General features: G+C 43.4%; 3 protein-coding genes across 5 annotated transcripts in view; 2 read left to right on the forward strand and 1 right to left on the reverse strand.

The window, feature by feature from the left end:
* MYOM3 (myomesin 3) overlaps positions 1–19014 on the forward strand; it is a 25893-nt gene extending 6879 nt beyond the window's left edge. Inside the window, exons 8-38 of one of the 3 annotated variants that reach the window (XM_017736169.1) lie at positions 1193–1237; positions 1436–1576; positions 2093–2254; positions 2514–2655; positions 2744–2943; positions 3199–3252; positions 3399–3526; positions 4129–4312; positions 5330–5504; positions 6102–6223; positions 6713–6900; positions 7045–7171; positions 7583–7761; positions 7837–7951; positions 8223–8379; positions 8696–8805; positions 9279–9323; positions 9454–9590; positions 10704–10848; positions 11914–11973; positions 12655–12722; positions 12976–13086; positions 13688–13775; positions 14402–14440; positions 14638–14743; positions 15501–15664; positions 16234–16270; positions 16383–16405; positions 16493–16548; positions 17240–17446; positions 18233–19014. In XM_017736169.1, the coding sequence (XP_017591658.1) occupies positions 1193–1237; positions 1436–1576; positions 2093–2254; positions 2514–2655; positions 2744–2943; positions 3199–3252; positions 3399–3526; positions 4129–4312; positions 5330–5504; positions 6102–6223; positions 6713–6900; positions 7045–7171; positions 7583–7761; positions 7837–7951; positions 8223–8379; positions 8696–8805; positions 9279–9323; positions 9454–9590; positions 10704–10848; positions 11914–11973; positions 12655–12722; positions 12976–13086; positions 13688–13775; positions 14402–14440; positions 14638–14743; positions 15501–15664; positions 16234–16270; positions 16383–16405; positions 16493–16548; positions 17240–17446; positions 18233–18283 (3566 nt within the window). In that variant the 3' untranslated portion in view covers positions 18284–19014. Of the gene's footprint in view, positions 1–1192; positions 1238–1435; positions 1577–2092; positions 2255–2513; positions 2656–2743; positions 2944–3198; positions 3253–3398; positions 3527–4128; positions 4313–5329; positions 5505–6101; positions 6224–6712; positions 6901–7044; positions 7172–7582; positions 7762–7836; positions 7952–8222; positions 8380–8695; positions 8806–9278; positions 9324–9453; positions 9591–10703; positions 10849–11913; positions 11974–12654; positions 12723–12975; positions 13087–13687; positions 13776–13896; positions 14175–14401; positions 14441–14637; positions 14744–15500; positions 15665–16233; positions 16271–16382; positions 16406–16492; positions 16549–17239; positions 17889–18232 lie in introns of those variants that run through there. The other 2 variants (XM_017736168.1, XR_001862527.1) reach the window with 2 other exon arrangements.
* The window catches only part of GRHL3 (grainyhead like transcription factor 3), a 106159-nt gene extending 79375 nt beyond the window's left edge, over positions 1–26784 (reverse strand). The window contains exons 1-2 of the mRNA XM_017736172.1: positions 24726–26784; positions 24394–24517 (exon numbers count right to left, since the gene is read on the reverse strand). The gene's annotated coding sequence lies outside the window, so the exon portion shown is untranslated. The remainder of the gene's footprint in view (positions 1–24393; positions 24518–24725) is intronic.
* Positions 21167–23271, forward strand: LOC103616826 (fatty acid-binding protein, liver). The gene is made up of 5 exons (XM_008635060.2): positions 21167–21238; positions 21363–21468; positions 22341–22513; positions 22789–22878; positions 23159–23271. Exons 1-5 carry the CDS (start codon positions 21182–21184, stop codon positions 23207–23209), a joined length of 477 nt encoding a protein of 158 aa, XP_008633282.2. The 5' UTR covers positions 21167–21181; the 3' UTR covers positions 23210–23271.
* Positions 26785–26813: the final 29 nt, after the last annotated feature.

Consider the following 26813-nt stretch of genomic DNA (forward strand, 5'->3'; position numbering starts at 1 on the left):
AGGGCCTGTGGTCTAGCACAGCAAGGCCTGGCTGGGACAGCTCTCCTCACCTCTAAGTGCCTGGTTAACCTGCCCCTCAGCAGGGCTGAGCTCTGCAAACCACTGCAGACATTGGTGAGGGGCCCCCAGTGCTCCTCCTCCCAAACCCATCCCAGTAACCCGAGTCTTCCTCCTGCTGTTTGCATTTACTGCTCTGAAAATAGAGATTACACCAAGGCCTTAATCCTGCCTCCACTGGAAACATTCCTCATGCCCCAGGCAGGCCATGGCATCTCCTGCCCTGGCCCCTCGCTGTCTGGAAAGGCCTCGATGCCAGGGGAGGGTCCCTGGGATCCCCAGTTCCCTTTCCCTGAAGACATCACCGAGGGTCTCACAGGACCTGGGATGAGGCTGTTTTACCTCCAGTGCTTTATATTTCCCTCCTCCTCAGTGGTAACACTCACTCCCCATCTTTTGGTCTGCTGCTGCCAAACTTCAGCCACTGGAAGGACAGGCTTCATTTTATGGGCATTTTCTTGCAACTTGAGAGAGAAAGGTACCTCAGTTTCATCTTAAGTGCATCAGTTCTTGGATTTCAGCTCCAAATAATTTCATATTGTGCTGTGATGCCAAGAGGTCAGAGCAGGTGGGGTGGACCAGCATCCACCTGTGATGCCTCCAGAGAATCCAGAAACAACTGATTTGAGGACATCCTTCCCTCAGCTCCAGGAATTACCTCAGTGTCTCAGCACAAATATCCTTTCTTTTGGTTAAATCTTGAAGTCCCAGTCACTGGTAGTTTTCAAGAATCCCACGTCATCCTCTGGGAATGCTGTTAAAACTCCGCGGGTTGCTTTTATTGAAATCTTTATTTTATTTGGTTTTTACTTGCCTAGTGCAGCTTGAAAAGGCAGAAGCCAAAGTGACAAACCCCTCCTTAGCTCTGAGTAACTGAGTGCACGTGAGCATTTAGAGCAGGGTTGCTCACACTGGAACAGTCATGGGAACAATCTCCTCTGCAGACACATCCCCAGGGGCTTGTGAAGGGCATCAGCTGTCAAATGAATTAAAGTTTTACCCCATGGTGACACTTTAAAGGTTCAAATTAAGGGCTGGCTTGAGAGAAAAACAGTTTGCTGAGCATCACTGGGTGTTTTTAAGAACATAAACACTCCATGAGATTTGCTAAACATATTTTCTTCTTGTCTTATAGAGTATTATGGAAAGGAGTCAGGATTTGATTCAGAAATATATAAAAGTGAGTAAATCATTGATGTTATTAATTATTTTTATAGCCTGATGCAATGTGATTATTTTTTCCCTGAGAGCTTTTCCTGTCAGCCTGACTGCACATGCAAAGTGCAAGGCCCACTCTAAATATATGGCAATAAACATACTACAGCAGGAAGGCTCTGGAAGTCTCTTTACCATGCTGACTTTTACTCTTATTCCATAGGATCCCTTTTGGCCAGAGAGGCAGATTTTGCTTTTCCACTGAAACCCTTATTTGCGAGAGAAAAGGAGCCTTTCACCCTCTCCTGTTACTTCTCCTCTGATTTACTGGACGACCAACGAGGCATCACCTGGTTCAGAGATGGTTTGTAGGCAACAGCTGAGTTGATGTGCATTTACCTCTGGGAACATCCCACTGGAATTCATAGCTGCGATTGAATGTTCACAGAAAAAAAAGAAAAAAAAAATTAAAATTCAGGATTCCTGAGCTGCTCTCAGCTCTGCTCAAGCTAGAGATGTTACTATCTAATGTCTGTCTTTTCCCTATTTGTAAAGGATGATACCACTAAAATATTCTGGGATGTTTAAGAATATTTTGAGAGACTTAGTCTATCCAGAGAAAGCACCAAGTGTTTTAAAAGGCTGTGCTTATCCAGTGAGAAAAACTTTTGGATACTCTGTGTTGTTCTGCTGGCAGTCAAAGATTTCCATCTTGGCAATCTTTCTGTCCATGGCTCTAATTTGAAGGCACAACAATAATGTCAGGAATGTCTTAGAGATCTCTCATCTCACTCTGTGTTTTTTGCTGCATTTGGAAATCCACCACTCCTAACCAGGCAAATTCGGGTGAAATTCCTTTCTCCCTTTTCCTGCTCCACAGGGGAGCTGCTGCAGGACTCTGAACGTCAGGAACTGAGGTACCAGGACCGTGAGGCCTCTCTGACAGTGCCGTGTGCTCACAAAGAGGATGAGGGGTTCTACACCATCCGTGTCCCCTCGCTGGATGGATACAAGGAGCAGACCACTTATGTGTTTGTTAGAGGTATCTACAGAACTTACAGATCTCCTTTCCTATTGCCTTGGCAGAAAGAAATTCCCACCCTCACACACAAGGAAATAGCTCCCAATTTTGAGCATGGATACAATTATCACAATGACCAAATATTATTTTCACTGGTGATTTCAGTAGTAGAAAATAGGATTTGTGTTACTGGGATAGGCCCTTGGACACTTAAAATTCAATGAAAATTTTGGAAGAGAAAAGAACAAAACCTAAGCACCCTCACTTGGTGTTGGTACAGATGCTGCAGCACTAACAGCTGGTGCCCCAGGATCCCCCCTCAACGTGAAATGCCACGATGTGAACAAAGACTGCTTGGTCCTTTCGTGGGTAGCACCCAGTGATGATGGAGGAAGCCCAATCCTGGGATACCTCATTGAAAGGTCTGTCAGTTAATCATCTTTGAGCCAAACCCCTCATTCTGCTGTGGAAATAGCACAAAGGAACCCTGTGGGCTGTGCTTCCTTGCAGGTGTGTGGCTGGCTCAGAGGAGTGGGTGCAGTGCAATGCCCAGCCTGTGAAAAGCTGCAGGTGCCCAGTGCTGGGCCTTGCTGAGGGACAGACGTACCAGTTTCGGGTCAAGGCTGTCAACAAGGCTGGCATCAGCCACCCTTCAAAGGCCAGTGACCCCGTTACAACCCACGATGCCAGCAGGGACAAGAGAGTGACAGGTTGGTACCAAACCCAGGACTACGGGAGACTGCAGGAATAACTGAGTGCAGATTGTCCAGATCCTTCCCATTCCCACAAATGCCTTCTCTGAGCCCATCTTGGGAGCACTCTGAACAGAAAAAGCTCAAAATACCATTGTTTGTGACATAAAATGTCTGTAATTATGCGTTGAAAAAATGACCCAGTCCTGGGTTCCGTGTTTCTCCCCAAGCACCTCCTGTGGGTGGATAACACTGCCCTGTTTGCCATTACAGTGATTCCATACGACGAGGGCAGGATGATAGAAATATCCAAGGATGACCTGGAAGGTGAGGTCAAATTTCCCCAAAGCGTTTGTCTCCTTCTTTATATTGAAGAATCTTAATTTACAGTGGGAGAACAGAATCCATTGTAAAAGAACTTGGTTTTCCTGTCGTGTTATCACTGAAATAAAGCCATTCCTGCCTTCCCATAGGACACATCAAAATTCCCTTGCCACCCACCAATGTTCATGCAAGTGAGGTCAGAGAAGATTATGTGGCTTTGGCCTGGGATGAACCAGATCCAAGAGGCAGAGAGCCCCTGAATTATTATGTGGAAAAGGTAAGGAAATTGTATCACACAGGAGGGGAGCTGCAGAGCAGAACCATCTGTTTCTCGTGTGGGCCATGGCACAGGTGAGGCCGTTCCCAGTCAGGAACTGGGGAGATCCGGCCTCAAACCTGGCTGGTTCAGCCTCCTCCAGCCCCCAGGTCCCCTGAGCCATGATCCTGATCCTGACACCAGCTCCAGGACTAATGATTAACAGGGAATAAACAAGTAACTTTTACACCACAGAACAGTGGCAGAATTCTAACAGGAAGAACTGTTCCTGCCCTACAGCCCTGAAGGGTGGAAAAGTTGCAAAGAACTACACAATACCTCACTGTCCCGTTCCCCACTAATCATTCTGTTGGTTAATTAGTATCTTCCACCAATCTCCTTTCATACATTCTCATTTCTCACCTCCTGTAGCAAAGGGGCCCTCTGTTGCCAAGGGAAAAAAGTTTGTGTGTATCAACAAGAAGTACTTAATTTATGACTTTGTTTTGTGTTTTGTTTGGAGTTATTTGAAACTCCTTTCCTACAAAGACCTGCTTTGTTATTGGTCAGGAGGGTTTTGTGCTTCCAATAGGAGTTGTAAATCATCACCTTTTCTGTTACAGTCGCTCGTAGGCAGCAACTCCTGGCAAATGGTGAACCTGGATATGCCAGCAAATTCCCCAAGATTTGCACTCTTTGATCTGGTTAAGGGAAAATCGTTCCTGTTCCGCGTGCGATCCGTGAACAAGTACGGGATCAGCGAGCCCTCCCTGCCCAGCCTGCCCGTCACTGCCGGGGCAAAACTGGGTAATTATTTCATTACTCTGCTCTGCACTAACGATGTGGAGAAGGGGATTGACTCTGAAAGGAACGAGGGGGATCCCCTGCCCACCCTCTCCTCTAAACTTCATGGTCTATGATTACACAGCAGTCGCTTTGATATAAGGAAATCTCTTAAAGCCTTAAATCCTTCTTTAATAGGTTTGCAGTTGGTCAGGGCAGTGTAAATCTAAGCAAGCAGTGAGTGGGGAATTACATTTAATAAAATAGGAACAGTTGAAGCCTGTATTTAATCCAAGGATGCTTCCAGCATGGTGTGAGGGAGGTGACAGTGTGGAAGGAATGACAGGAGGCTGCAGCAGCCTGGTTTGGGGGGCTCAGCCAGGACAGCAGCCTCTGCAGGGCTGCTCTGGGTTGTTTTCTTCCTGGACTGAGCTGACAGCAAGAGGGGCAAAGGCTCATGTTGGTGTTTCTCTGCTGCAGAGAGATGAGCACTCACTCTCTAATTGTAAACTGTCCCACACTGAAGCTGCTCCAGTGTCCATTCATGGCTTTCACTGCAGAGTGAAGCAGGTCCCAGGTCAGGGTGGAGCCAAGGACAATCAGTAGATGAGTTTTGTTCCCCCTCTAATTCAGAGGAGGTTGTGTGGGGTAAGTGCTGAAATCAGTGGGACAGAAAGAGGAGATCTGGCAAACCCAAGCACAAAAACAGATCCTGTAGAGTGGGCCCCTGTCCGTGGCATTTTGTTCTGATTCCACAGAATCCCAGAATGGTTTGGGTTGGAAGGGACTTAAAGCTCATCCATGGGCAGGGACACCTTCCACTATCCCAGGTTGCTCCAGCCCCATCTAACCTGGCCTTGGGCACTTACTGGGATGGGGCAGCCGCAGCTTCTCTGGGCAATGATTTGAAAATGGCGCTCTGGAAAAGGTGAATAAACCAAGCAGACTAACCTATTTATAACATTTTGGGCTTTTTAAATTATAGATTTTAACCATCACTATTTTTGTCTGTGTCTTTTGTTTGTTTCTTTCCTTTTTTAGCTCCTCTGCCTCCACCATCTCAGGTTTTGGCTTTCAGAGACACCAAGACATCTGTTGTTCTGCAGTGGGACAAGCCAAAGGATGGCCTGGAGCCCCTTGGCTACTACATCTACTGCCGGGAGACGGGCACAGAGGAATGGCAAACAGTCAATAACAAGCCAGTGACATGCAATGAGTGAGTTCAGCTCCTCTGCTCCACTGAGGGATGACAGGGGCCCAACCTGGATTCTTCTGTTTCTGGCTGGAGTCATGTTTCAGATAAAAAAAGAACTTCCTTCAGTCCCACACACAGGCTGGCACGCACACCAACACCACGGCCTCTTGGAGGGTTCAGGATTGCTCCAAGCTTCACTTTCACACCCAGAGCTGGCAGCAAAGGCTCTGTGCTCTCCACAGGCTGGGGCTGTACAGTCACACAGACCTTGGGGCACCAGCAGAACCACATTCCACGGTTTTGCCTGTTTTCCAGTAGAGTAGGTCAGTGTCAATCACATGCAGGATTTACAGTCCCTCTCCAGCTGTGGGGGTCATGTCAAGCAGAAAAAGTCCATTAAAAAGTCCTGTTTATCTCCCTGCCAATGGTGATTCCTCTCCATCTGATCCATATCCACTGTGATTTATTTGGAGCCATTTCATGTGACACATTAATTTGTAGTGGCAAATAATGATTTTGCAAGAATGAAGCCTTATTAAAGTGTGCTGCTGTCTGTTTAAGCACTGTTTACCTGTACTTTGCACAGGCAAACACAAACATATTAATTTGCTCTTCCAGATTTACTGTTCCTGGGCTGCAGCCTGGAAAAGAATATGTGTTTTGTGTGAAATCTGTCAGCGAGGCAGGACTGAGTGAGAGCTCACCAGAAACAGATCCCATCGTTGTCAGGCCGGCAATCGGTGAGTAGTGACCAAAATTAAACCCCCATCTGTCAGCTCCCAGTGCCTGCTATGGTGACAGTGTCTGAGAAACAAAACAAAAGGGAACTCATTTTCTTGTACCCTGCAGCTTCTGCCACCAATTACACTTGCCAAGCGTGGACACAGTTAATTAATCAGCATTTTGACCTAGCAGTGTGTTAGATTTGCAGTGTTAATTTGGCTCTGGTACAAGTGACCATTTTAAGTGCTCGATTATGTGATGTCTTGAAATCAACACTGGGAATTTCTCAGGGAAATTAGAAAATCCTACAACCACACCATCCAGGATCTAACCCTCCATGTTCCCCATTTTATCAACCCACTGCTTCTATGTTTTCTGTCACACAAACCATAAAGCACCAGGCAAGGAACATCATGAGACACATCCATGACTTTTGCTGTGACTTCCAAATGAGAATGTGGACGTTGTGTTGACCAGTTCTGTTTTGTCCATCCCTCTGTGCCCAGCCTGTCCCTCGGCCCCACACGGCTTTGTGCTGCTGCACTGTGGCAAGGCTGAGATGACCATCGGCTGGAAAGCCCCGAAGCGCAAAGGAGGAACGAAGATCCTGGGTTATTTTCTGGACCAGCACGACCACTCTGAGCTGGACTGGCATGAAGTCAACACTCAGCCAATTCCTCAGCGAGTTTGCACGGTATCCATGTGGAGCACAGCTGGGAACAGCTGGACCAAGGGTTGAGCTGGCTTCTCTCTACTTCTTCTAGTCCAGAACTGCCTTGCTGCCCTCCCCAGCCCACACAGGGCTGCACTAACCATGTCTGCCCTTCTGCACCCCAAGGTCAGCAGCCTGCAGGAGGGGCACCTGTATGAGTTCCGTGCCCGTGCCATGAACAGGGCTGGAGTTGGGGAAGTGTCCGAGCCCAGCGACTTGTTCAGATGTGAGGAATGGACAATGCCAGAGCCAGGTATCGCTCATGTAAAACCATCCAGGAAAACACCACCAGGTGTATTTGTTATCTCCCCACTCTTCCAAGGGATTTCTACCACAGATCTGGTTGCTCCCAGGACAGAAAAGCACACAAACACTTCCAGGGATGTTCCCATGCAGGGTATTATTCCTGTATTACACAGAAACACCACCCAGGTATTTTTAATAATATTGTTTCCAGAGAATGAAGAATCTGGATCTAAACACTTAATCCCTTTGTCTTAACACCACAGCAAGTAACATTAAAGCAGCTGGTTATGCTATTTTATAAACCTACCCCTAATTACCATAGAAGGCATCCCCTACAGAGCCACATCCAACTGTTACCTTGAACTCTGCTCTCTGATCCCAACCCAACTGCAGTTTTCCCTGCTCCCTTGTGTGCCAGGCCCTCCTTACGACGTGAGGTGCACTGAAGTGAGGGACTCCTTCCTGCGGCTGCACTGGGAAGCTCCGCTGTACCTGGGAGCAGGGCCAGTCACAGGGTATTTCATAGACCTGTGTGAAGAAGGCTCAGAGGAGTGGAAACAAATAAACAAGCAGCCCATAGCCACCACCCACATGAAGGTCTGTACCTGCTCTTAGTGTCCAAGTGCTGCTTCTCTTAGTTCTGACATTAATTTCTGGCTGTGTTTCCTACAGGTTTCAGACCTGGAGACAGGGAAATGCTACATTTTCCGAGTAAGAGCACTGAACAAGGCTGGAGTTGGACCCCCTTCACTCCCCTCAGATCCTGTGGTGGCTAAAACCAAACCTGGTATGAAACTAAAAGCTATGAGATTGGGCCAGTCTGTAAATAAATTGATTATTTCGCTGAAAAACTGCTTTATGACGCATCAGCTACTTGCTTCACAGCAAGAAACACCCTCAGTAAAACAAAGATTAGCAACTCAAGCTGCCCAAATTAATTAGCTCTAACTGTGCACTGTGTTTGGGGGTTTGGGGGGTGTTTTTTGAGTTAGATGTGCAGAAGCTCAGCCCTGATCTGCTTTGGTAAGGAATGTTTTGTGGGTTTTTCGCTCATACAGGCACAAATGAAATTGAGCTCGGGGTGGATGAAGAGGGTTTCATTTATATGGCTTTTGAAGCTCCTGAAAAGAATGATTCTTCTGAATTTATCTGGTCAAAGGACTATGAGGGACCTCCAGATGCTGACAGAGTCGAGATTGAAGAGAAAGGCAATAGGTGAGTATCCGATGCACACTGAGAAAATGATCGTGGACTGGTGAGTAAAGAACACATTAACCACCAAGAAAAATGTGAAGCCAAATGTTGCCCTCTCCTTTCCCTGATTCCCAGCCCTGGTGTCCATGAAATGGGCTGTTCAGTGCAGTCTGGGGAGCATCTGCCATCATATTCCCAGTATCTTTACCTTGCTCCTCGTGTCATTTATAAATTCCCATCAGTTCTGTATTTCCTGTTCTGGTGTATCAAATTCTGTTACAGGAGGCATCATTTCTGAGGTAAATATAATTTTTGCTACTATTCCTTTTACTTCTAGATCAAAACTTATACTGAAAGAGCCCTCAGAAAAGGACCTGGGTGTGTATTCAGTGGAGGTCACGGATGTAGATGATGATATCTCTGCCAGCTGCACTTTAACAAAAGAAGGTAAAAACTGGTAATTGCCAACAACAAAAAAACTAATGTGCCCTAATTTTCTAATCTTAGATGTTTAGAGGAAAGTTTTTTGCAGAAGAATAGTAAGTGACTAATGTCACTTAATGGTGTCATTAAAAAGATGTTTGCCATTCCTTGAAGGCTCAAGGGCAGTTTCTTTTACAGTCCCCTAAGGAAAGATTCCATGCTCCTGCAAAGTCATTTTTCCATTGCAGTTCAGATTTCACACTTGGCTATACTGTCACAGTGATTTAAAACTTCTTTAGCATGCTCCCTGAATTGATCCAACCAACATTTTATTCAGATATAACCGACAATTACCTTCACCACCTTTTTTAGTCCTCCCCATTATCGAATGTTTTATCTTCTCTTTGAGATAAATAAAGTTTATCAACAAATTCAATTAAATGGATACAATTAATTTGTTTTGGCCTAGTGTTGACTTTTTATTCTCTGCATTTCAGATCTGGACAAGTTATTGAAACGTAGCCACGAAATCAGGAACCCACGTAAGTTGAAGCAGCAAAAAGCCACGAGCACAGAGCCAGCCTGGGAAAGGGGAACCCCAGCACAACCCTGGCTGAGCCAAATCCTGTGGTGTGCCTGTGATTCCCCTGCGGGATTCTCTCTGTTTGCCAGTGATCAAGCTGATATCTGGCTGGAACATTGATGTTCTGGAGAAAGGAGAAGTGAGGCTGTGGCTGGAGGTGGAGAAGCTGTCCCCGAACGCTGAGCTGCACCTGATCTTCAACGACAAGGAGCTCACCAGTACCCCAGTAGGTTTTCTTCTGCATTTAATCCTGATTTACTTTCCCACTGCTGAACAGGGAGGTTGAGCAAGTGGGCACATTCCCAGTTTTCTAAATTCCCATCAGATAGTTTGATGGGAATTTTGAACTGAATACAGATGAATCTCATCAGTTCTAAGAGCAGATGGAAGTGATTTATTTCTCAGTGCAAAGCACTGGAAATAACCCTGCCTTGTGTGTTACAGCACCCTCCAACCACCTCATACATCCACAAAAATGTTCAGGCCTCCTCCTTGTCCTCCCATATCAAATTAATATTAGAACATTTAAAAAATACTTGGAATGAGAGGACCAGAGGGGAGAACAGTTGAGAATGAAGCACAAATATAAATCATGGGCTGTCAGCTCAGTGCAGAGCAGCAATGCCAACAACCAGGACCCCCAGAACAAAGGATGGGGCCAGGCCAGAGCAGTTTGGAGCTGTCAGTGCCCTGCTGCAGGGGTGAAAGGAACATGTAACAAACTTATCTAAGGCTTTATCTCTTCTAAAATCTGTCTCCTCTCCACTGGAGAACTGACACGGTTCTGCACAATGAAAAGCATTTGTCAGGCTCCTTGAAGGGCAATATTTGCTCAGAGCAAACGGGGCAGTGAGGCAGAGTGATGATAGTTGTGTTTAAGCACCTGGCAGTTTCGGGGTGCAGGAGGCTCAGGGGTACCTGCACCACGGCAAGAGAGGGGAAATATTCCTCGTCCTAGCCAAGTGTGTAATTCCATGTCACAGATCATAACCAAGTGCAACTCTTCCATGACACTAAAAATCACAGACATTCTGGTTTCAGCTCTGTAATATCCAACAAGGAAGAATGTTTTGTGTTAGGTGGTTTCACAGCAACTTTCTCTGTGCTGGAAGCAATTCTACCATTCCTACACACATAAATAACAGATGAATGCCACAGCGTGGCACAGCACAGTGCACTGCCTTCATTATCCTGTAGGATGAGGGGAGTTTAAAAGGATACAGATACAAAATGACTGGAATATCTGCTGTGGAAGATGCTGTGCCAGGAACTGACCTCGGAACAGTTCTACTGTGGAAAAACTCTTCAGTTTATCCTATTTTCTTTGTTTTTTACACAGACACACAAAATCAACTTTGTCAAAGAGAAAGGCCTTGTGGAACTGATAATCCAGGATTTCTGTGCTGATGACAAAGGGGTGTACACAGCCCAGCTCAAAGATGGGAAAGCCAAAAATCAATTCACCCTCGTTCTCGTGGATGAAGGTAAGTGGAAATTCAGGATCAAATATAGACTGCCATGCTCAGTGGAAAGTTTGTGAGGCACTTAAGGCCCCAAAGTATTTCCAACAGTTCTAATGGCACACTGGGAATGGAGAGGGCAAATTTTAGCCCACATTTAAAGTCCAGGAATCATTTAAGAAATTATCTGAATCTCTCTTTACCATAAATTAAAGCTTTTGGTTTTATAAATAGGTGCTTCACGATAAAAGCAGTCTGCTGAAGTGGAATGCTTAGTTCTTTCTTTCAAATGTTTCACATATTAGCTTGCAATGGTGAACTGTGCCTTGGCAGCATGTGTGTAGTCATTTATCTCAGGGCAGGATCAGGCTGGAAATTCAGTGTATTTAGCAGCTGGTCCATTGCACTGCACTGAAAGCAATAAAGAAACTGTGTCAACTGCACTCCAGGACATGGCACACAAGCTCAACATGGAACACGCAGCTCCCTGGACATGCAGTACAGAGAGCCTCCTAAAATTAATTAAAAATAGAAAGTAACAAGATTCTCATTCAAATCCTTCCCCATCACGTGCCTATCTCTGGTTTCAGTTCTCTGCACTTCGCTTTCAAGTGACCTTCTAAAGCTTCCCTAATTTTTGAATAGAAAATGTCTGTAAAATGTCCAATGTCCCTGACTCCCTGGAGAGACACAGGCACTTTCCCAGAGTGATTCAGCACTTGCTGGGTTCAGGATAGAAAATAAATTTGATGAGCTGTGCTCTAAAAGTGCACATTTGTCTTTACTGACAATGTAAAGGCAGATACTGAAGTTAGATGTGGTTGTGGCTCGCTGCCTTCTTCGGTTTTCTTACTTTTTAAATATTTTAATTTCAGGGTTTCTGGCTTATCCTTTTATATGGTCAAATCTTGTATTTAATTTGCTAAATGCTTAATGGTGAGTTCTTCAATGGTGCCTTTTCATTTTTTATGAAAAGAAACATTAGGCTCTCAGCATAAACAAAGAGCACAGCTCTAATGATAACACCTTTGGTACAAGAAATATCCAGTACTGGGGGATTGTTGACTTTGTCCTTTGCTGTTTCCACAGCTTTTGCTAAAGTAGCAGAAGAAGCTGAAGCAAAACGGAGACAATGGAAGAAAAAGCAGGGTAAGATCAACCAAAGGTTAAGGACTTGTCAGAATTATGCCAGGATGGCAAAACCCAAGCAAAGTTATTTCACTTTATCATCTTTTTAAACACATTATTTAAGCTGATAAGACACTAGGACAAGACTCCTTGTTTTCAGATACTTTGCCCTGCCCTTAAAAATCAAGACAATGAAATAGTTTTAGCCAAGCTAGCCAGATTAATCAATAGAGATCTTCTGCATCAGTGCTGTGACACTGAACACTTTCAAACTCTGAAAATTGTCCAACCTGAATATATATTCTGTAATTAAGATCCACTGCCTCTCCTTGTAGAAAACAGGATCTCTGGCTAAGTTTATAAAGATCCATGCATTCCACTTTCACCTCCCATTTTATGTTGATGAATAAAGAAGTTTATAAAACAAATTCAGAGGAAAAATACTACAATTGGAAAGGTGAGTCCCTTCTAGTGAGGATAAAAATATTCACTTAATAACGACTGTGACATCCCACTACGGGTCCAGTGTTGCTCAGTATAGGATGAAAGTGTGTCTGAAGTTATTTATTTCAGTTTCCCTCCCCTGTTCCCTGCGAAACTCGGGAATTCCCAGCTGCACTGCAGGAATTCAGCACTAGATGGAGGCCCTCCCGCAGGAAACACGGCAAAGGCACCACTCCATCCATTTATTTTCTTTTCCAGGTCCACATTTCATAGAGAACTTGAAATGGAAAGTTTTGGAGAGCTGTGAAGTGCTCCTCACCTGCAAGGTACACAGAGCCCGGGCTGAATTCCCTCAGCATTCAATTTTAGGTGTAAATTTTCAGAGGATATGAGCAGTGCTTGTGCAAATGCTTTGCTGCAGACCAGTGATAGCAAGGAGATGGTTTATTTGGGGCAGAAATTTTAACAAAGAAGGGAGTTTGTCAGATTCTGGAGTAATGTAAGTGATGCTGCATATTAGGACATCCAAGAATTGAGGAATCAAATGTATTTTGACTTCTAAATGTTGACTTCAAACAGGCAACAAACCTGAGGAAGGACACCAACTTCCAGTGGTTCTTCAATCACAAGGCACGAGCTGGTGGAGGGTTTGATCCACAGACTGGGATGGGAACTCTGCAGATCACAAAGGTGAAACATCAAACAGCTCAGAGGTTCACAGGAAAATGGCAAAAAATATGGGTTGATCTTATAAATATTCACATGTGTTTTAGGTAGTGCCCACTGAGTGAAAGAAACACTGAGAAAAGCAGAAGAGAAGAAACTTTTAATGTTACAGTCAGATTCTGAATCTGAATTCTGGTGGAATTCATGGCAGGGGGTTGGAACAAAATAATCTTTAAGGTCCCTTCCAACCCAAACCAGGCTGTGATTCTAAGACCCTAAAAAGAAATAGGACGTTTTTAACAGTGGGTGGCTGCTGAAAGTTTAACACATCCTGAGAGGCTGAAAAGAACCTGAGGGCTTTTCAGGTTTCACACAGGGACTGAGGGCAAAAGCTGAGCTACTACAAAGGAGGTTTTGGGGCAAACTGACCCTTTTTTCCCCCTCACTTCTGCTCAGTTCAACCAAATTCATTGGGAAGGAAGAAGAAAATCTCAGCTTTTCCCCCTTTTCCAAATCCTGCCCTGTTTCAAGTAGATGGGAAATTTCTTTGGGAGGGGTGTTGTTTGTTTTGGTGCTTGTTTGGGTTTTTTAATCAATACTACACAAGCACACATGTATTTGGTAGGTAACCAAAGCAGATGAGGGCCTGTACAAAGCAGTTGTTTCAGATAACCGAGGAGAGGACTCCACCCAGCTGGACCTCACAAAAGGAGGTAAGAGAACCTTGGATCACACAATAAGACACACTCACACCCCTGCCCCGTGTTCATTTTGGATTTAAAACCAAATATCCTCACTTTCTATGAAACCTACATGTCCTACATGCTTTTACAGGAGTTAAAACCTGCATTAAAAAGTTACTGGTCAAATCTGAAGAGTTTCCTGCTCTACATCCTAATGTCATTTCCACCTGCAGTCATTTCTCAAGCTAGGACAGCATTATAAATTTGTCAAGCCCCTCAGATAAAAGCTCAGGAATGTTTCAGTCACTTCAACCCAGAATTAATCAGAAGATTCTGCTGCCCAAGATTAAATCCTGCCCCGACATCTGGAATCCATCATTTAAACCTGATACACAAATCTCCTGTCTGGGAGGCAGCCGGTTGCACGTGGTGAGTGTGAAGGAAGATAGGAGCATCTAAATTTAGTAAGAAATGCCCAGCATCTGAAAACAAATGAATCAGAGGCAGAAACTCCATTCCCAGTGAGCTTTGCCACAGAAAAAGACAACACATAACTCATGGATATAAAACATCCCAACCATAGTGAAATTAATTGGTAGATTGGATGTGATTTGCTAAGTATTGTATTTATAAACACTTAAATCTTTGTCTTTCAGCCTTTGAAGAGCTTCTGAAGGAGCTGTGCAGGATCAGTGGTATGTCAGCTCTCAGCAGTTGCAGCAGAGGGGGAAAGGTGGGATGGCACAGCCAGAGCCAACTGCTCCTGAGCTGTCCCTGGGTGTGGAACAACCAGAGCACCATCCCCTCACTGCTCCTTTAGCTGGGATTTTGTCATGGAACAGGTAAATTTGTGCATTCCTCCTCAATTTCAGTCTTTCCATTACACCACCAGCTCTTTCTGCTACACCTCTGAAAATCCAGCCTACTGAGGAAGGCATCAAAATCTACACAGAGGTCAAGTACTACACAGACTACATGAAAACGACCTGGTATCACAAGTAAGTCCCCCAAAAATATTTGCAAAGCTTCAGGAGCCCTTGTAACTGTTTATCCAAAATTAAACATTTGGGCCTGAGCCCATATATTTTTAAGGCAATTGTAGATTTGTGTGAGTGAGGGTTGAAAACCAAAGTTCACTCTCATCCTGGAACATGTCTGGGAATTCCAGAATGAACAGCCATGTTATTTTTATCTTAGCACTGCAGAAATATTTATAAGTGATCATCTTTACTAGAATAATAATGATGCTGCACTTATGATACTTCTCAGTTACAGCCTCCTTGGTTACAGACAGAATTTTTTCAAACACTTTATTTTTACTACTCACATTTTCCTAAACCACTCTCTTCCCCCACTCTGAATAAAAAATATTCCCAAAATTACAAAATTCTTCCCAAACACTGACTAATTTAGCCTCATAATGTCTTCCTAAATAGAAAACTGGTGTTTTATTAGATGCCACCTACACATGTATGTAAGAGGGTGAATTTTTAATAACATTCAAGGGCTAAATACTTACAAATATTCAACATGTAAATGGTATTTAGTCTCCTAAATAAGAACTAAGAGGTCTTTTGTAGAGTTTGTGAAGCTTTGGCAAGCTGCCTAAAAGCACAGCCCCATGGGATTTCCTCTCTCCATTAAATGAATCCTGACTCCCACACTTCCAACCACTACAGGTCTAGAAAAAAGTGAACGCTCTGATTTCTCCAGCTCTCCTAAATATTATTGAAATTACATCACTTGTTTACTCAGGGAGAAACAACTGGAAAGCCGTGACAGGATGAGAACTGGGAGCACCATGAATCAGATCTGGCTCCACATCCTGGACCCCACGGAGGCCGATAAGGGGAAATACACCCTGGAGTTATTCGATGGGAACAGCTCCCACAAGCTGTCAACAGACCTGTCTGGGCAAGGTGAGCTGAGTCACACCATGGCATGCACCTGAGCTGCTTTCCAGGAGCCCTTGAAATCATGGGCAGGGATTCCTCTCTCCCTTATTGGAGCTGGAGCTGATTTCCATATGGAATTGGGGTAAGGAGGACAGTGAAGGGCCCACAGAAGCACGAGGAGAGGGGAAGTGGGCAGGAAAAAGGATTGAAGCCTTTAGGGAGCCTTGGCACTGCTGGGGAAAGGATGAGCAGGGGGGCAGCTGCTCCTGGGATGTGTCCAACTCCTCCACTGGACAACAGAGCTTACAGGTGGCACCTTGGAAAAGAGAATTTTCAGGTTTACAAAGGCTTTTCCAAACTGTTGGAGTTTTTTTCCTCCTCTGAACTTCTCTTTGGAAAGAGAGAACTCAGTCCCACTTATTTCAGCAGCACACAAACAGAGCTGTGTTTCCTTAAGGCAGGGGTAGATACCATCTAGAGGGTAATTATATTTATCCATGTAATCCCAGCACTGATAACAACAACATCATGTTAAATCTACTGAGTCAAACGAAACAAAAGGCAACTTTCCCTAAAACCTTTCCTTCTTGCAGTCTTTGAAGACGCCCTGGCTGAGCACAAGAGGCTAAAGTAAGTTCCTGCCTACATGTTTTCACAGCTAAATCTATTTTGAGTCTCATACTCTAAATTGTTAATATCATGGCTAATAAATAAAACCACAATCATTTTCTCTCCCATTCAGGGAAGCAGCAATAGCAGAAAAGCGTAAGTAAATTAATCTCTTTCCTTCAGTGAAACAAAGCCAAGTTTGCTGATAAGAAAAACTGAAAGATTGTATTTGTTCATTCCCAGGTCGTGCCAGGGTCGTTCAAGGTCTGCCAGATGTTGCCACCATCATGGAGGACAAGGTAATATTGAGTAACTCCGTTAACTGCTCCTTGCACAGGCACAGAAGGATCACTGATGGGGAGGAAAAATCCCATCCTGTACATTGCCAGCAGCTTTTCTGAGCTGCTGCAGTTGCCAGAGGTGGGAAGTGGTGCCCTCCTAGGTCATCTGCACAGCCAGATCCTTTCTGTTGTCTTCCCATTTCATAGGATTGGACTTTTAAGGCCTTTAGCTGCTGGGCCTGATTTCGCCATCAGACCAACTCCCTGCTTACATTTCTGAGTCACATTCCCCTTTCCACAGGCAGCATAAAAACCTGTAAAGTAACTGCAAACTCACCGTGTGCCTGTGGAAGTGCCACTTTACGGCATGAGAATCTATAAAAAGACAGTAGCACAAATATGAGTCAGGCCCAGTGAATTCAGGCAGGTTAATCCTGACTGTACTGGAGGGTATCAGGAAAAGGAGTAGCAGTGTTGGAATGTCACCTAAGGAAAATGTGGGAACTGGTTTTTATTGTCCTTAATTTAAAAGATGTGTGGATGTGGCACTTGGAGACATGGTTCAGTGGTGGCCTTGGCAGGGCTGCTTAAGAGCTGGACTCAATTTTAAAGTTTTTTTCCAATCTAAATGATTCTGTGATTCTGTGAACTGAATTTCCTTGCTCATTTATAACTGCATAATCCATCTCTGTTCTCTGTTTCACGACAGACCCTGTGCTTAACTTGTTGCGTGTCTGGAGATCCCTACCCAGAGATCTCCTGGTTCAAAAACGAGAAGGTCATCGTGTTTAAGGACAGATACAAGATGGATGTGAAGGGGTCAATGGTCACAATCACCATAGAAAAAGTCTGCAATGAAGACACAGGAAAATACAGCATCTATGTCAAGAATAAATACGGGTCTGAAACAGGGCAGGTGACTATCAGTGTCTATAAACACGGGGAGATCCCAGTAGGAACAGAGCAGGAAGTCCCACCTGGGATTACCACAAAAAAGCCTAAATGAATTAGTTAATTTATGTCTCCCTGACTCTGAAAGGAATTTAACTCCTTCAGGTGCCTTTCAGTGTCTCTGCCCTAAAATTCAGGCTTGTGTCTCTGCGTTTATTTTAGTAATATTTCAGTATTTTGGCAGTTGTTAGAGAACAATTCTCGTGTGTGTGTGTGTGTGCTCACGTGTGTACACTGCATGTTCACCTTCCAGAGAGACCCTGCCCTGGTAAATCTGTGGGGGAAATACCAGAGGATTCACACACGAGGCTTTCACTGGAGGTTTTTTGTATTAAATCACTGCATGTAACAGATTTTCTTGTAGCCTGTGTGTGTGTCATTAAAGTCAATCCCTTGGTGACATCTCAGCACTGCTTTGAGTATATCCATGATGAAATCACTCCATCTGTGGGTGTATGGGAAGTCAGGACACACTCCACACATAAAAATGGCCCTGCAAATCAGGAATTCTCACAGGTAAATGCAATCACATTTACAAAATCTGGCTCTTTGTGTGTGAATCTTCTTTAGAATTACCTACTAAAAAGAGAGTTGTGAATTGGTAAGAAAAAGCTGAGCACCGGGTTTCTATTTAAATAGAATGAAAAGTTAACTTAGAAAGGTCACCAACCCCTGGGATACAGGCTCTATTTGAATTAAGCAATCTAACTGCAAGACACATAATCTAATGAATGTCTTCCAAAATCAACAGTCATGCCCGCACAGACAGCAAGGAACATCACTCAAGGGCTGGAATGAGTGAGGAATTCCTGGTGCAGTTGGTGAGAAGAAAAAATAACACATCCTATTTACTTCCTGCATTCACTCTCCAAGCAATGTACCATGCTTTTATCTTTTGTCTTCTACTTTAAAAAAAGTAATAAGAAACTGAATTTCATTCAGAGTTAGATGCCCATCACTGACATCTGCTGGATAAAGTCATCGCTGATGTCCCACTCCAACATGATTTTCCCTGTCCTCAAGCAATTGGAGGCCCACAATTTTGGAAGAAATAGCTGTGGATTTTATTCATTCTTTATCCACCATTTAAGGTTCAAGTGCCCCAGTAGAGAATATTGTGATAATTAGGAAGTTAGTATTTAGATAATTAGGTAATTAGTATTAGTACAATACTAATTACCTCGATCTATTGTAAATTATGCAACTTTATCTGAAGAATTCCATTCAAAACACAGAAAATGTGTTACAACACAAGCCGTGAACAAAAAGCAAACAAATGAAGCTGCACTACAACACTTTCCAACAACGATGGACAATTACCCGAGGTCAGTAACCCACAACAAACGCAACATCCCAACTTTCAAGGTAAGAGCAGCATGAACTAGAGGTTATGATCATTAAGAACAAATAACTGATTAATAATTGCTCCTTCCCAGTTAATAATTAGCCATCTGACAATTTGGGCTGGCCTTTCCCTTTCCATAAATAGCATCCCAATGAGCAGGGAGAGCCTTCACTCTGTCACACGATGGCGTTCGCTGGCACCTGGGAGATCTACGCCCAGGAGAACCTCGAGCCCTTTCTCAAGGCTCTGGGTAAGTGGCTGCTTCCTCCTCAAATCAATGGCACCACAGCTTTTCCTGCTGTATTTCCACGGGTTTTTTCCTTTTATTTCTATGACAAACTTCCCCTGCTTGGTTAAATCTGTCCGATCTATTTTGGATGTGAAAAGAAGCTGAAAATTGTATAAATTGATGTAGGAAGGTTATGGACAACCCCCAAACCCCTGGTTTAATGTTAGAACAGCTCCTCAAGAATGAAGTCATACCAGAAATGAAGTGGTGTTAACTGACTTGTAATTTTGTAACTATTTAACTAGAAACAAGCTGTCAATGATGCATTCAGCTTCCCAATTATTGGTACAGAGGCCCTTCCTGCAGCACCAGCGCTCTCAGTAATCTGTGAATGATTAACACGTGTGATTAGTGGTCAGTAATCTGTCAGTGATTATCAGGTGTGATACACAGTCAAAGAGCTGGACTCAATTTTAAAGTTTTTTTCCAATCTAAATGATTCTGTGATTCTGTGAACTGAATTTCCTTGCTCATTTATAACTGCATAATCCATCTCTGTTCTCTGTTTCACGACAGACCCTGTGCTTAACTTGTTGCGTGTCTGGAGATCCCTACCCAGAGATCTCCTGGTTCAAAAACGAGAAGGTCATCGTGTTTAAGGACAGATACAAGATGGATGTGAAGGGGTCAATGGTCACAATCACCATAGAAAAAGTCTGCAATGAAGACACAGGAAAATACAGCATCTATGTCAAGAATAAATACGGGTCTGAAACAGGGCAGGTGACTATCAGTGTCTATAAACACGGGGAGATCCCAGTAGGAACAGAGCAGGAAGTCCCACCTGGGATTACCACAAAAAAGCCTAAATGAATTAGTTAATTTATGTCTCCCTGACTCTGAAAGGAATTTAACTCCTTCAGGTGCCTTTCAGTGTCTCTGCCCTAAAATTCAGGCTTGTGTCTCTGCGTTTATTTTAGTAATATTTCAGTATTTTGGCAGTTGTTAGAGAACAATTCTCGTGTGTGTGTGTGTGTGCTCACGTGTGTACACTGCATGTTCACCTTCCAGAGAGACCCTGCCCTGGTAAATCTGTGGGGGAAATACCAGAGGATTCACACACGAGGCTTTCACTGGAGGTTTTTTGTATTAAATCACTGCATGTAACAGATTTTCTTGTAGCCTGTGTGTGTGTCATTAAAGTCAATCCCTTGGTGACATCTCAGCACTGCTTTGAGTATATCCATGATGAAATCACTCCATCTGTGGGTGTATGGGAAGTCAGGACACACTCCACACATAAAAATGGCCCTGCAAATCAGGAATTCTCACAGGTAAATGCAATCACATTTACAAAATCTGGCTCTTTGTGTGTGAATCTTCTTTAGAATTACCTACTAAAAAGAGAGTTGTGAATTGGTAAGAAAAAGCTGAGCACCGGGTTTCTATTTAAATAGAATGAAAAGTTAACTTAGAAAGGTCACCAACCCCTGGGATACAGGCTCTATTTGAATTAAGCAATCTAACTGCAAGACACATAATCTAATGAATGTCTTCCAAAATCAACAGTCATGCCCGCACAGACAGCAAGGAACATCACTCAAGGGCTGGAATGAGTGAGGAATTCCTGGTGCAGTTGGTGAGAAGAAAAAATAACACATCCTATTTACTTCCTGCATTCACTCTCCAAGCAATGTACCATGCTTTTATCTTTTGTCTTCTACTTTAAAAAAAGTAATAAGAAACTGAATTTCATTCAGAGTTAGATGCCCATCACTGACATCTGCTGGATAAAGTCATCGCTGATGTCCCACTCCAACATGATTTTCCCTGTCCTCAAGCAATTGGAGGCCCACAATTTTGGAAGAAATAGCTGTGGATTTTATTCATTCTTTATCCACCATTTAAGGTTCAAGTGCCCCAGTAGAGAATATTGTGATAATTAGGAAGTTAGTATTTAGATAATTAGGTAATTAGTATTAGTACAATACTAATTACCTCGATCTATTGTAAATTATGCAACTTTATCTGAAGAATTCCATTCAAAACACAGAAAATGTGTTACAACACAAGCCGTGAACAAAAAGCAAACAAATGAAGCTGCACTACAACACTTTCCAACAACGATGGACAATTACCCGAGGTCAGTAACCCACAACAAACGCAACATCCCAACTTTCAAGGTAAGAGCAGCATGAACTAGAGGTTATGATCATTAAGAACAAATAACTGATTAATAATTGCTCCTTCCCAGTTAATAATTAGCCATCTGACAATTTGGGCTGGCCTTTCCCTTTCCATAAATAGCATCCCAATGAGCAGGGAGAGCCTTCACTCTGTCACACGATGGCGTTCGCTGGCACCTGGGAGATCTACGCCCAGGAGAACCTCGAGCCCTTTCTCAAGGCTCTGGGTAAGTGGCTGCTTCCTCCTCAAATCAATGGCACCACAGCTTTTCCTGCTGTATTTCCACGGGTTTTTTCCTTTTATTTCTATGACAAACTTCCCCTGCTTGGTTAAATCTGTCCGATCTATTTTGGATGTGAAAAGAAGCTGAAAATTGTATAAATTGATGTAGGAAGGTTATGGACAACCCCCAAACCCCTGGTTTAATGTTAGAACAGCTCCTCAAGAATGAAGTCATACCAGAAATGAAGTGGTGTTAACTGACTTGTAATTTTGTAACTATTTAACTAGAAACAAGCTGTCAATGATGCATTCAGCTTCCCAATTATTGGTACAGAGGCCCTTCCTGCAGCACCAGCGCTCTCAGTAATCTGTGAATGATTAACACGTGTGATTAGTGGTCAGTAATCTGTCAGTGATTATCAGGTGTGATACACAGTCAGTAATCTCTGAGTGATTAGCACCTGTGATAGCTGGTGGGTAATCTCGGAGTGATTATCAGGTGCAATCTGCGAGGTTTAACAGGTGCTACATCAATAAATCTGCACTTACCTTTGCCAACAAAACAAACCCGTTGAGGTTTTTAAGAGTATATAAGAGATATTCAGGAGAATAAAATTCAGTTCCAGTTGAAAATGGCCAGCCCTTAGGAAAAGAAACAATGCATGATTTGACACATCACCAAATGTAATATCAAAACCTAACCAGGCTAGAAGGAATGGAGCAAAAAGCCCATAGAGAAGTGAGGAATCCAAAACACGATTTGTTTTTAACTTGGACATCACCTTCCAGTATTTGTTTGGATCTTTTGTGCCTTTGTTGGAGAGAAGAATTTGCTATTTCCCTAACAGAAAAAGTCCTGTTTGCCTCTTTTTACAGGGTTGCCAGATGACACTATCAAATTGGCCAAAGATATTAAGCCTGTTGTTGAAATACAGCAAAAAGGCAACGACTTTGTTGTGACATCCAAAACACCCAACAAATCTGTAACTAACTCGTTTACACTTGGCAAAGAGGCTGACATCACCACCATGGATGGCAGGAAGCTAAAGGTAAAGCATTCCAAGAATGGGGTATCTCTTTATTTATCCCTAAACCTCAGTTTGTGCCTGAGTGGAACTTGTTTGTACCATTTCCATTTGCAAACATTTCTATCGCTTCAACAAACAGAAATGTCTCTAAAAACTCCTGTTCAAATGCTGTGCTCTCCAGTTTAAATCAGCAGCTGTCATTATGAAACATCTTTGTAATTTATATTAGTTCTCTACTTACTCAAGTTGAATGCCAAAATCTAAATTTTAAAAACATTTTTAAAATGTTCCAACAGTGCACTGTGAACTTGGTCAGCGGGAAGCTGGTGTGCAAATCAGACAAATTCTCTCACGAGCAGGAAATTAAAGGAAACGAAATGGTGGAGGTAAGTGCTGGAAAATAAGGGCACTTGCAGAAAAATGCTGAAGAAAAAAATGTTGATTAGCTCTTAGTGTCTGCAAAGCGTCCCTGTGGATAAACACTGCTTCAAGGAGCACAGCCAACTCCAACTTTTCCTCCGTGCAAATGTTGTACATATATTTACAGGCAGGTACTGTGAATGTCTGTTCTTGTGGAGTAGGATGGATTTATACATGAATTACAGACACTTCTGCCACTTAGCTATGGATTTCCTCAAGTTTTAAATGTGTATTTGTCTTCCACAGACTATAACATACGGTGGAGTGACGCTTGTCAGAAGAGGCAAGAAAGTCTAAGGACAGATCCCCTTCTCTGTGACACCTTTACATACCTAAAATAAAGTGCACTTTCCACAAGGTGTGATCTTTGTTCTATCTGAACAAACAGTACAGGAAATAATGATTATTTCTGCTCTCCTTTCACACAGCACTTCCCCTTATTACAGGACTGTGTTTTCCCTTCTGTCCTCAGTGACAGAAATTTGCCTCGCAGACAACCCAACCTGGACATAAACCACATTGTTCCACTTCACCACAATAATCCTTGGGAGCAGCCAAAAGCTACAGAAATGCTTCTTGGTTTCTTACACACAGACTGAACACACTCAGCTTTAATTCCTGTGTCTAATAAAGTTTTAGTCGTTAACCAAACCCCAGCAGAGAACAATCAGGCATTTGTTGAGCTGATCTGTACCACATGCCCCAGGAATAGAAACAGCAGTATTTTAGCAGCTACGAAGTACTTACCAGTCATTAACAACAGGGATGGCTGTCCTTAAACTGAATTACACACCAGTACAGTTAAGAGGCACCACAGAAGCAAAGGAAATGAAACACTCTTCCAATTTGCAATTAACTCCCAATATCTTGTCATGGCCCAAGTTTGTGAAGCTCAAGCAAACCAGACTGTTCAGATTGTGTGTCTCTACTGAAGTGTAAACACACAGGAGCTGTGCCTAGAACCATTTCTCTGCTGATCAGATCCTACTATTATATCAGCAACCCCATTTCATGCTTATTTAAGTCACTGCAGATTTGTTAGAATTGGTTTGGGATGCAAGACCTTCATGAACAAAGCTACTGGACTGATCATGCCATTTAAAATCCTCATGGAGAGGTTTCATCCCAGTGAAGAGTGCTGAGTTTACATCTCCCCATGCTAGAAGAGCAGTTTGTGAAGGGAGAGGTTGTGTTTTAGTTAATAACACTTACAGTGTGATACAAGCAATTTGGGAAGTGTATTCTTATTCTGGGATAAGGCTGTTCTCAGGGGGAGTTTCACTGGCATAAAGGATCATTGTGTTCATTTTGCTTCCCAGGCAGCTCTAATGCCAAGCACACTCCTGCAGCCAGAATTAAATTCCATGTGAGTTACACAGAAACAAGATCAACCACACAGAAATCGGGGATGGTAAAATGCAGGGAGGAGGAGGAGGCTACTTTAAAGCACTGGTGCTGCAAAAAGCCGTCCAAGAACTCACCACCCTTCTCTCTGGAAGTTGCTGGGTAACTGCTGCAAATACACCTTGAAACCAAACACATGATGTGGTTTTCCAGCAGGCAATTCACAGAATGCTGCAGGTCTTCAATGATCAAATGCTGTACCTGCAAATTGGAGGATGGAAGATGCACGACAGTTCAGGTTTATTTCTAAACCAAGGCAGAGACCATTCATTACTCATTTAAAGCTGTTACAAAATTATTGTTGTAGATACTACCCACTAAAAGCACAGGATTCTTATTAAGAACTTAAACTCATGCTAAACCATTTTAACGGCTAAAATTCTAAAAAATTCTTAGAAGAACAATTCACCTGGCTTTCTTCACAACTGCAGTGATTTCATGTTTCCAGCAATGGTGCCAATCTTTCCCATCCTTCTGGCAGTATCCTTCTGCCACAGGGCATCCCAGATTGAGGTGAAATACGCAGTCACACCTGAAGGATTTTGACAAACTGAGATCCGTGTCCCAGGGCCCGAAGGAATTAGCATTCCTAGATGGTGTAGCAGGTTGGGATGATAGCTCTGGATCCACTATTCCACAAAAACAAGTGAATCTTTCTGTGAAGGACTCTATTGGAATATTAATAATCTAATTTGGATCTTCTTCAAAGCTTTGATTCCCAATCTGACAAGCTCTGAAAGGGTAATCCTGGCAGCGTGGATTTCTATCCACCACCAAAGTCCACTCTTTGGTAAATCCACTGTTTTCAGAATGTCCACAAACGAATTTTTTTTTTCCTTTTTTCTTTGTGCCAAGCACTCCCACCACAACTCCAGTCTCTAATGTGCTTTCTTCATTTGTTTTTTGTGTTCTTCTAATGATTTGTCTAAGCAGATCTGTGTTTATATCGCACAAGGTAACAACTCAACCTGCTGCATGCATACAGAAAAATGTTAACTGTAAATATTAAATTCAAAGAACATGGTCAGAGACCCAATCCCTTCTCTGCCGAGTCCTGCACACAGACCACTGAACATACAACCACAGAAATTCCTTTTTTTTTGAAGTGTACATGGCTGCACATCTCCTGTGTGACTGAACTTCATCCGCCATTCAAACTTGAATCATCTGTCATTCAAAACCTGCAAAAATCAGGCAATTCTTAGTGTGAGATTGCCAAGATATGAACAGCAATGTCCTCCCACCAGTTTTCATTCATGAATATTAAAAATAAATATGAAAATACACTGGTGGCAGACACCAGGGCTGCATCAGCTCCAAGTCTTTCTGTCCCTGCAGGAGTCTGCTGAAAATCCCTCACATGAAAATGCAGACACCGTTCATTGAACTCTTCATCGAACCCTGTGACTGTTGGGTCACAGATCTGCCTCTTATCCACCTTTATGTGAGTCACACATGACTGTGGTAAGAAATAATCTCTCCACCCACCAACTGCATTGTTTTCATCACACAAATGGCTTTAATGGAAAGGGTTGGTCCTGTGCAAACAGTGCGAAGAAAACTCCCGGGGCTCCACATGGGTAATGGTGTTCTCCACAAAAATTGGATTAATTACTCCGTGTGCAACAATAGTTACACACTCCAGAGAGACACTGGTCATTTATTTCAGAGTTGCACAGTTGGGGGCCCTGTGGGATCCCACAAATCGAGCACACCAACTATCAAAATTTATTACAAGTTAGCAAACAAAGGAATTCGTGTTCCTTGGCTACAAGTTACATAGTTCTGAATTAGTATTCTAGCCTCTCTTGGTTAATTATTCTGTTGTTTCTCATGCTAATTAGTCCCGTTCTCAGTCTTTCTCTCCTTTTGGGTCAGTGGTCTGTGGGTTGGTGGTCATGACCTGCCCCTGCAGATGTAAAATGTAAAATTACATGTTACCCAGTTGGAGATCATTCCAGCACAGTTGCTGAGTTGGATTTATTAGTTTCTTCCTTATCTTGGGAGTCCTTGCCAGATGGCCCATAAATTCTGCATTCTTTGCATCCTTTATCAGTGGGCATACTTTTTTTTTGTTAATCTCCCCCTAGATCTGAGATCATCAAAGTGTGTCCAGCCCTAAACCTTAACAAAGGCAGTTCTATCAACAACTTGTTTTTCTAACACAGGGACATCACTCAGAGCTTGTTGGCTGCTGTTCCACGGGTTATACATCTCCCTTCTTGTTGATTAGGCTTGAAAGTAGAAAAACGCCAAACATCAAAGCACATAGTTTCTCAATAAAATTTCTACATACTCCACATTTTGCAACAACAAGGCCACACGACAGCGATCCCCCGAGCCTCAGGAAGGGCGGTATAGCCGGAGGCCGTGTCAGTTGGCTGCGCAGGAGGGTACAGGAGGGAGCCAGGGCGGCCTGAGGCAGCTGCGCGAAGCAGGAGCGCGCCGTCCCCTCACGGCGGGGGCGCGGCCGCCATCTTGCCCCGCGCGCGCTCCC

This window comes from Corvus brachyrhynchos, unplaced genomic scaffold (genome assembly GCF_000691975.1).
Source record: "Corvus brachyrhynchos isolate BGI_N302 unplaced genomic scaffold, ASM69197v1 scaffold65, whole genome shotgun sequence".
NCBI classification, from domain to species: Eukaryota; Metazoa; Chordata; class Aves; order Passeriformes; family Corvidae; genus Corvus; species Corvus brachyrhynchos.

Coding starts and splice junctions, on each gene's coding strand:
- LOC103616826 (XM_008635060.2), top strand. CDS start 21,182: ATGGACAATTACCCGAGGTCAGTAACCCACAACAAACGCAACATCCCA. Junction 21,239..21,362: donor GCAACATCCCAACTTTCAAG/GTAAGAGCAGCA, acceptor TTCCATAAATAG/CATCCCAATGAGCAGGGAGA. Junction 21,469..22,340: donor GCCCTTTCTCAAGGCTCTGG/GTAAGTGGCTGC, acceptor CTCTTTTTACAG/GGTTGCCAGATGACACTATC.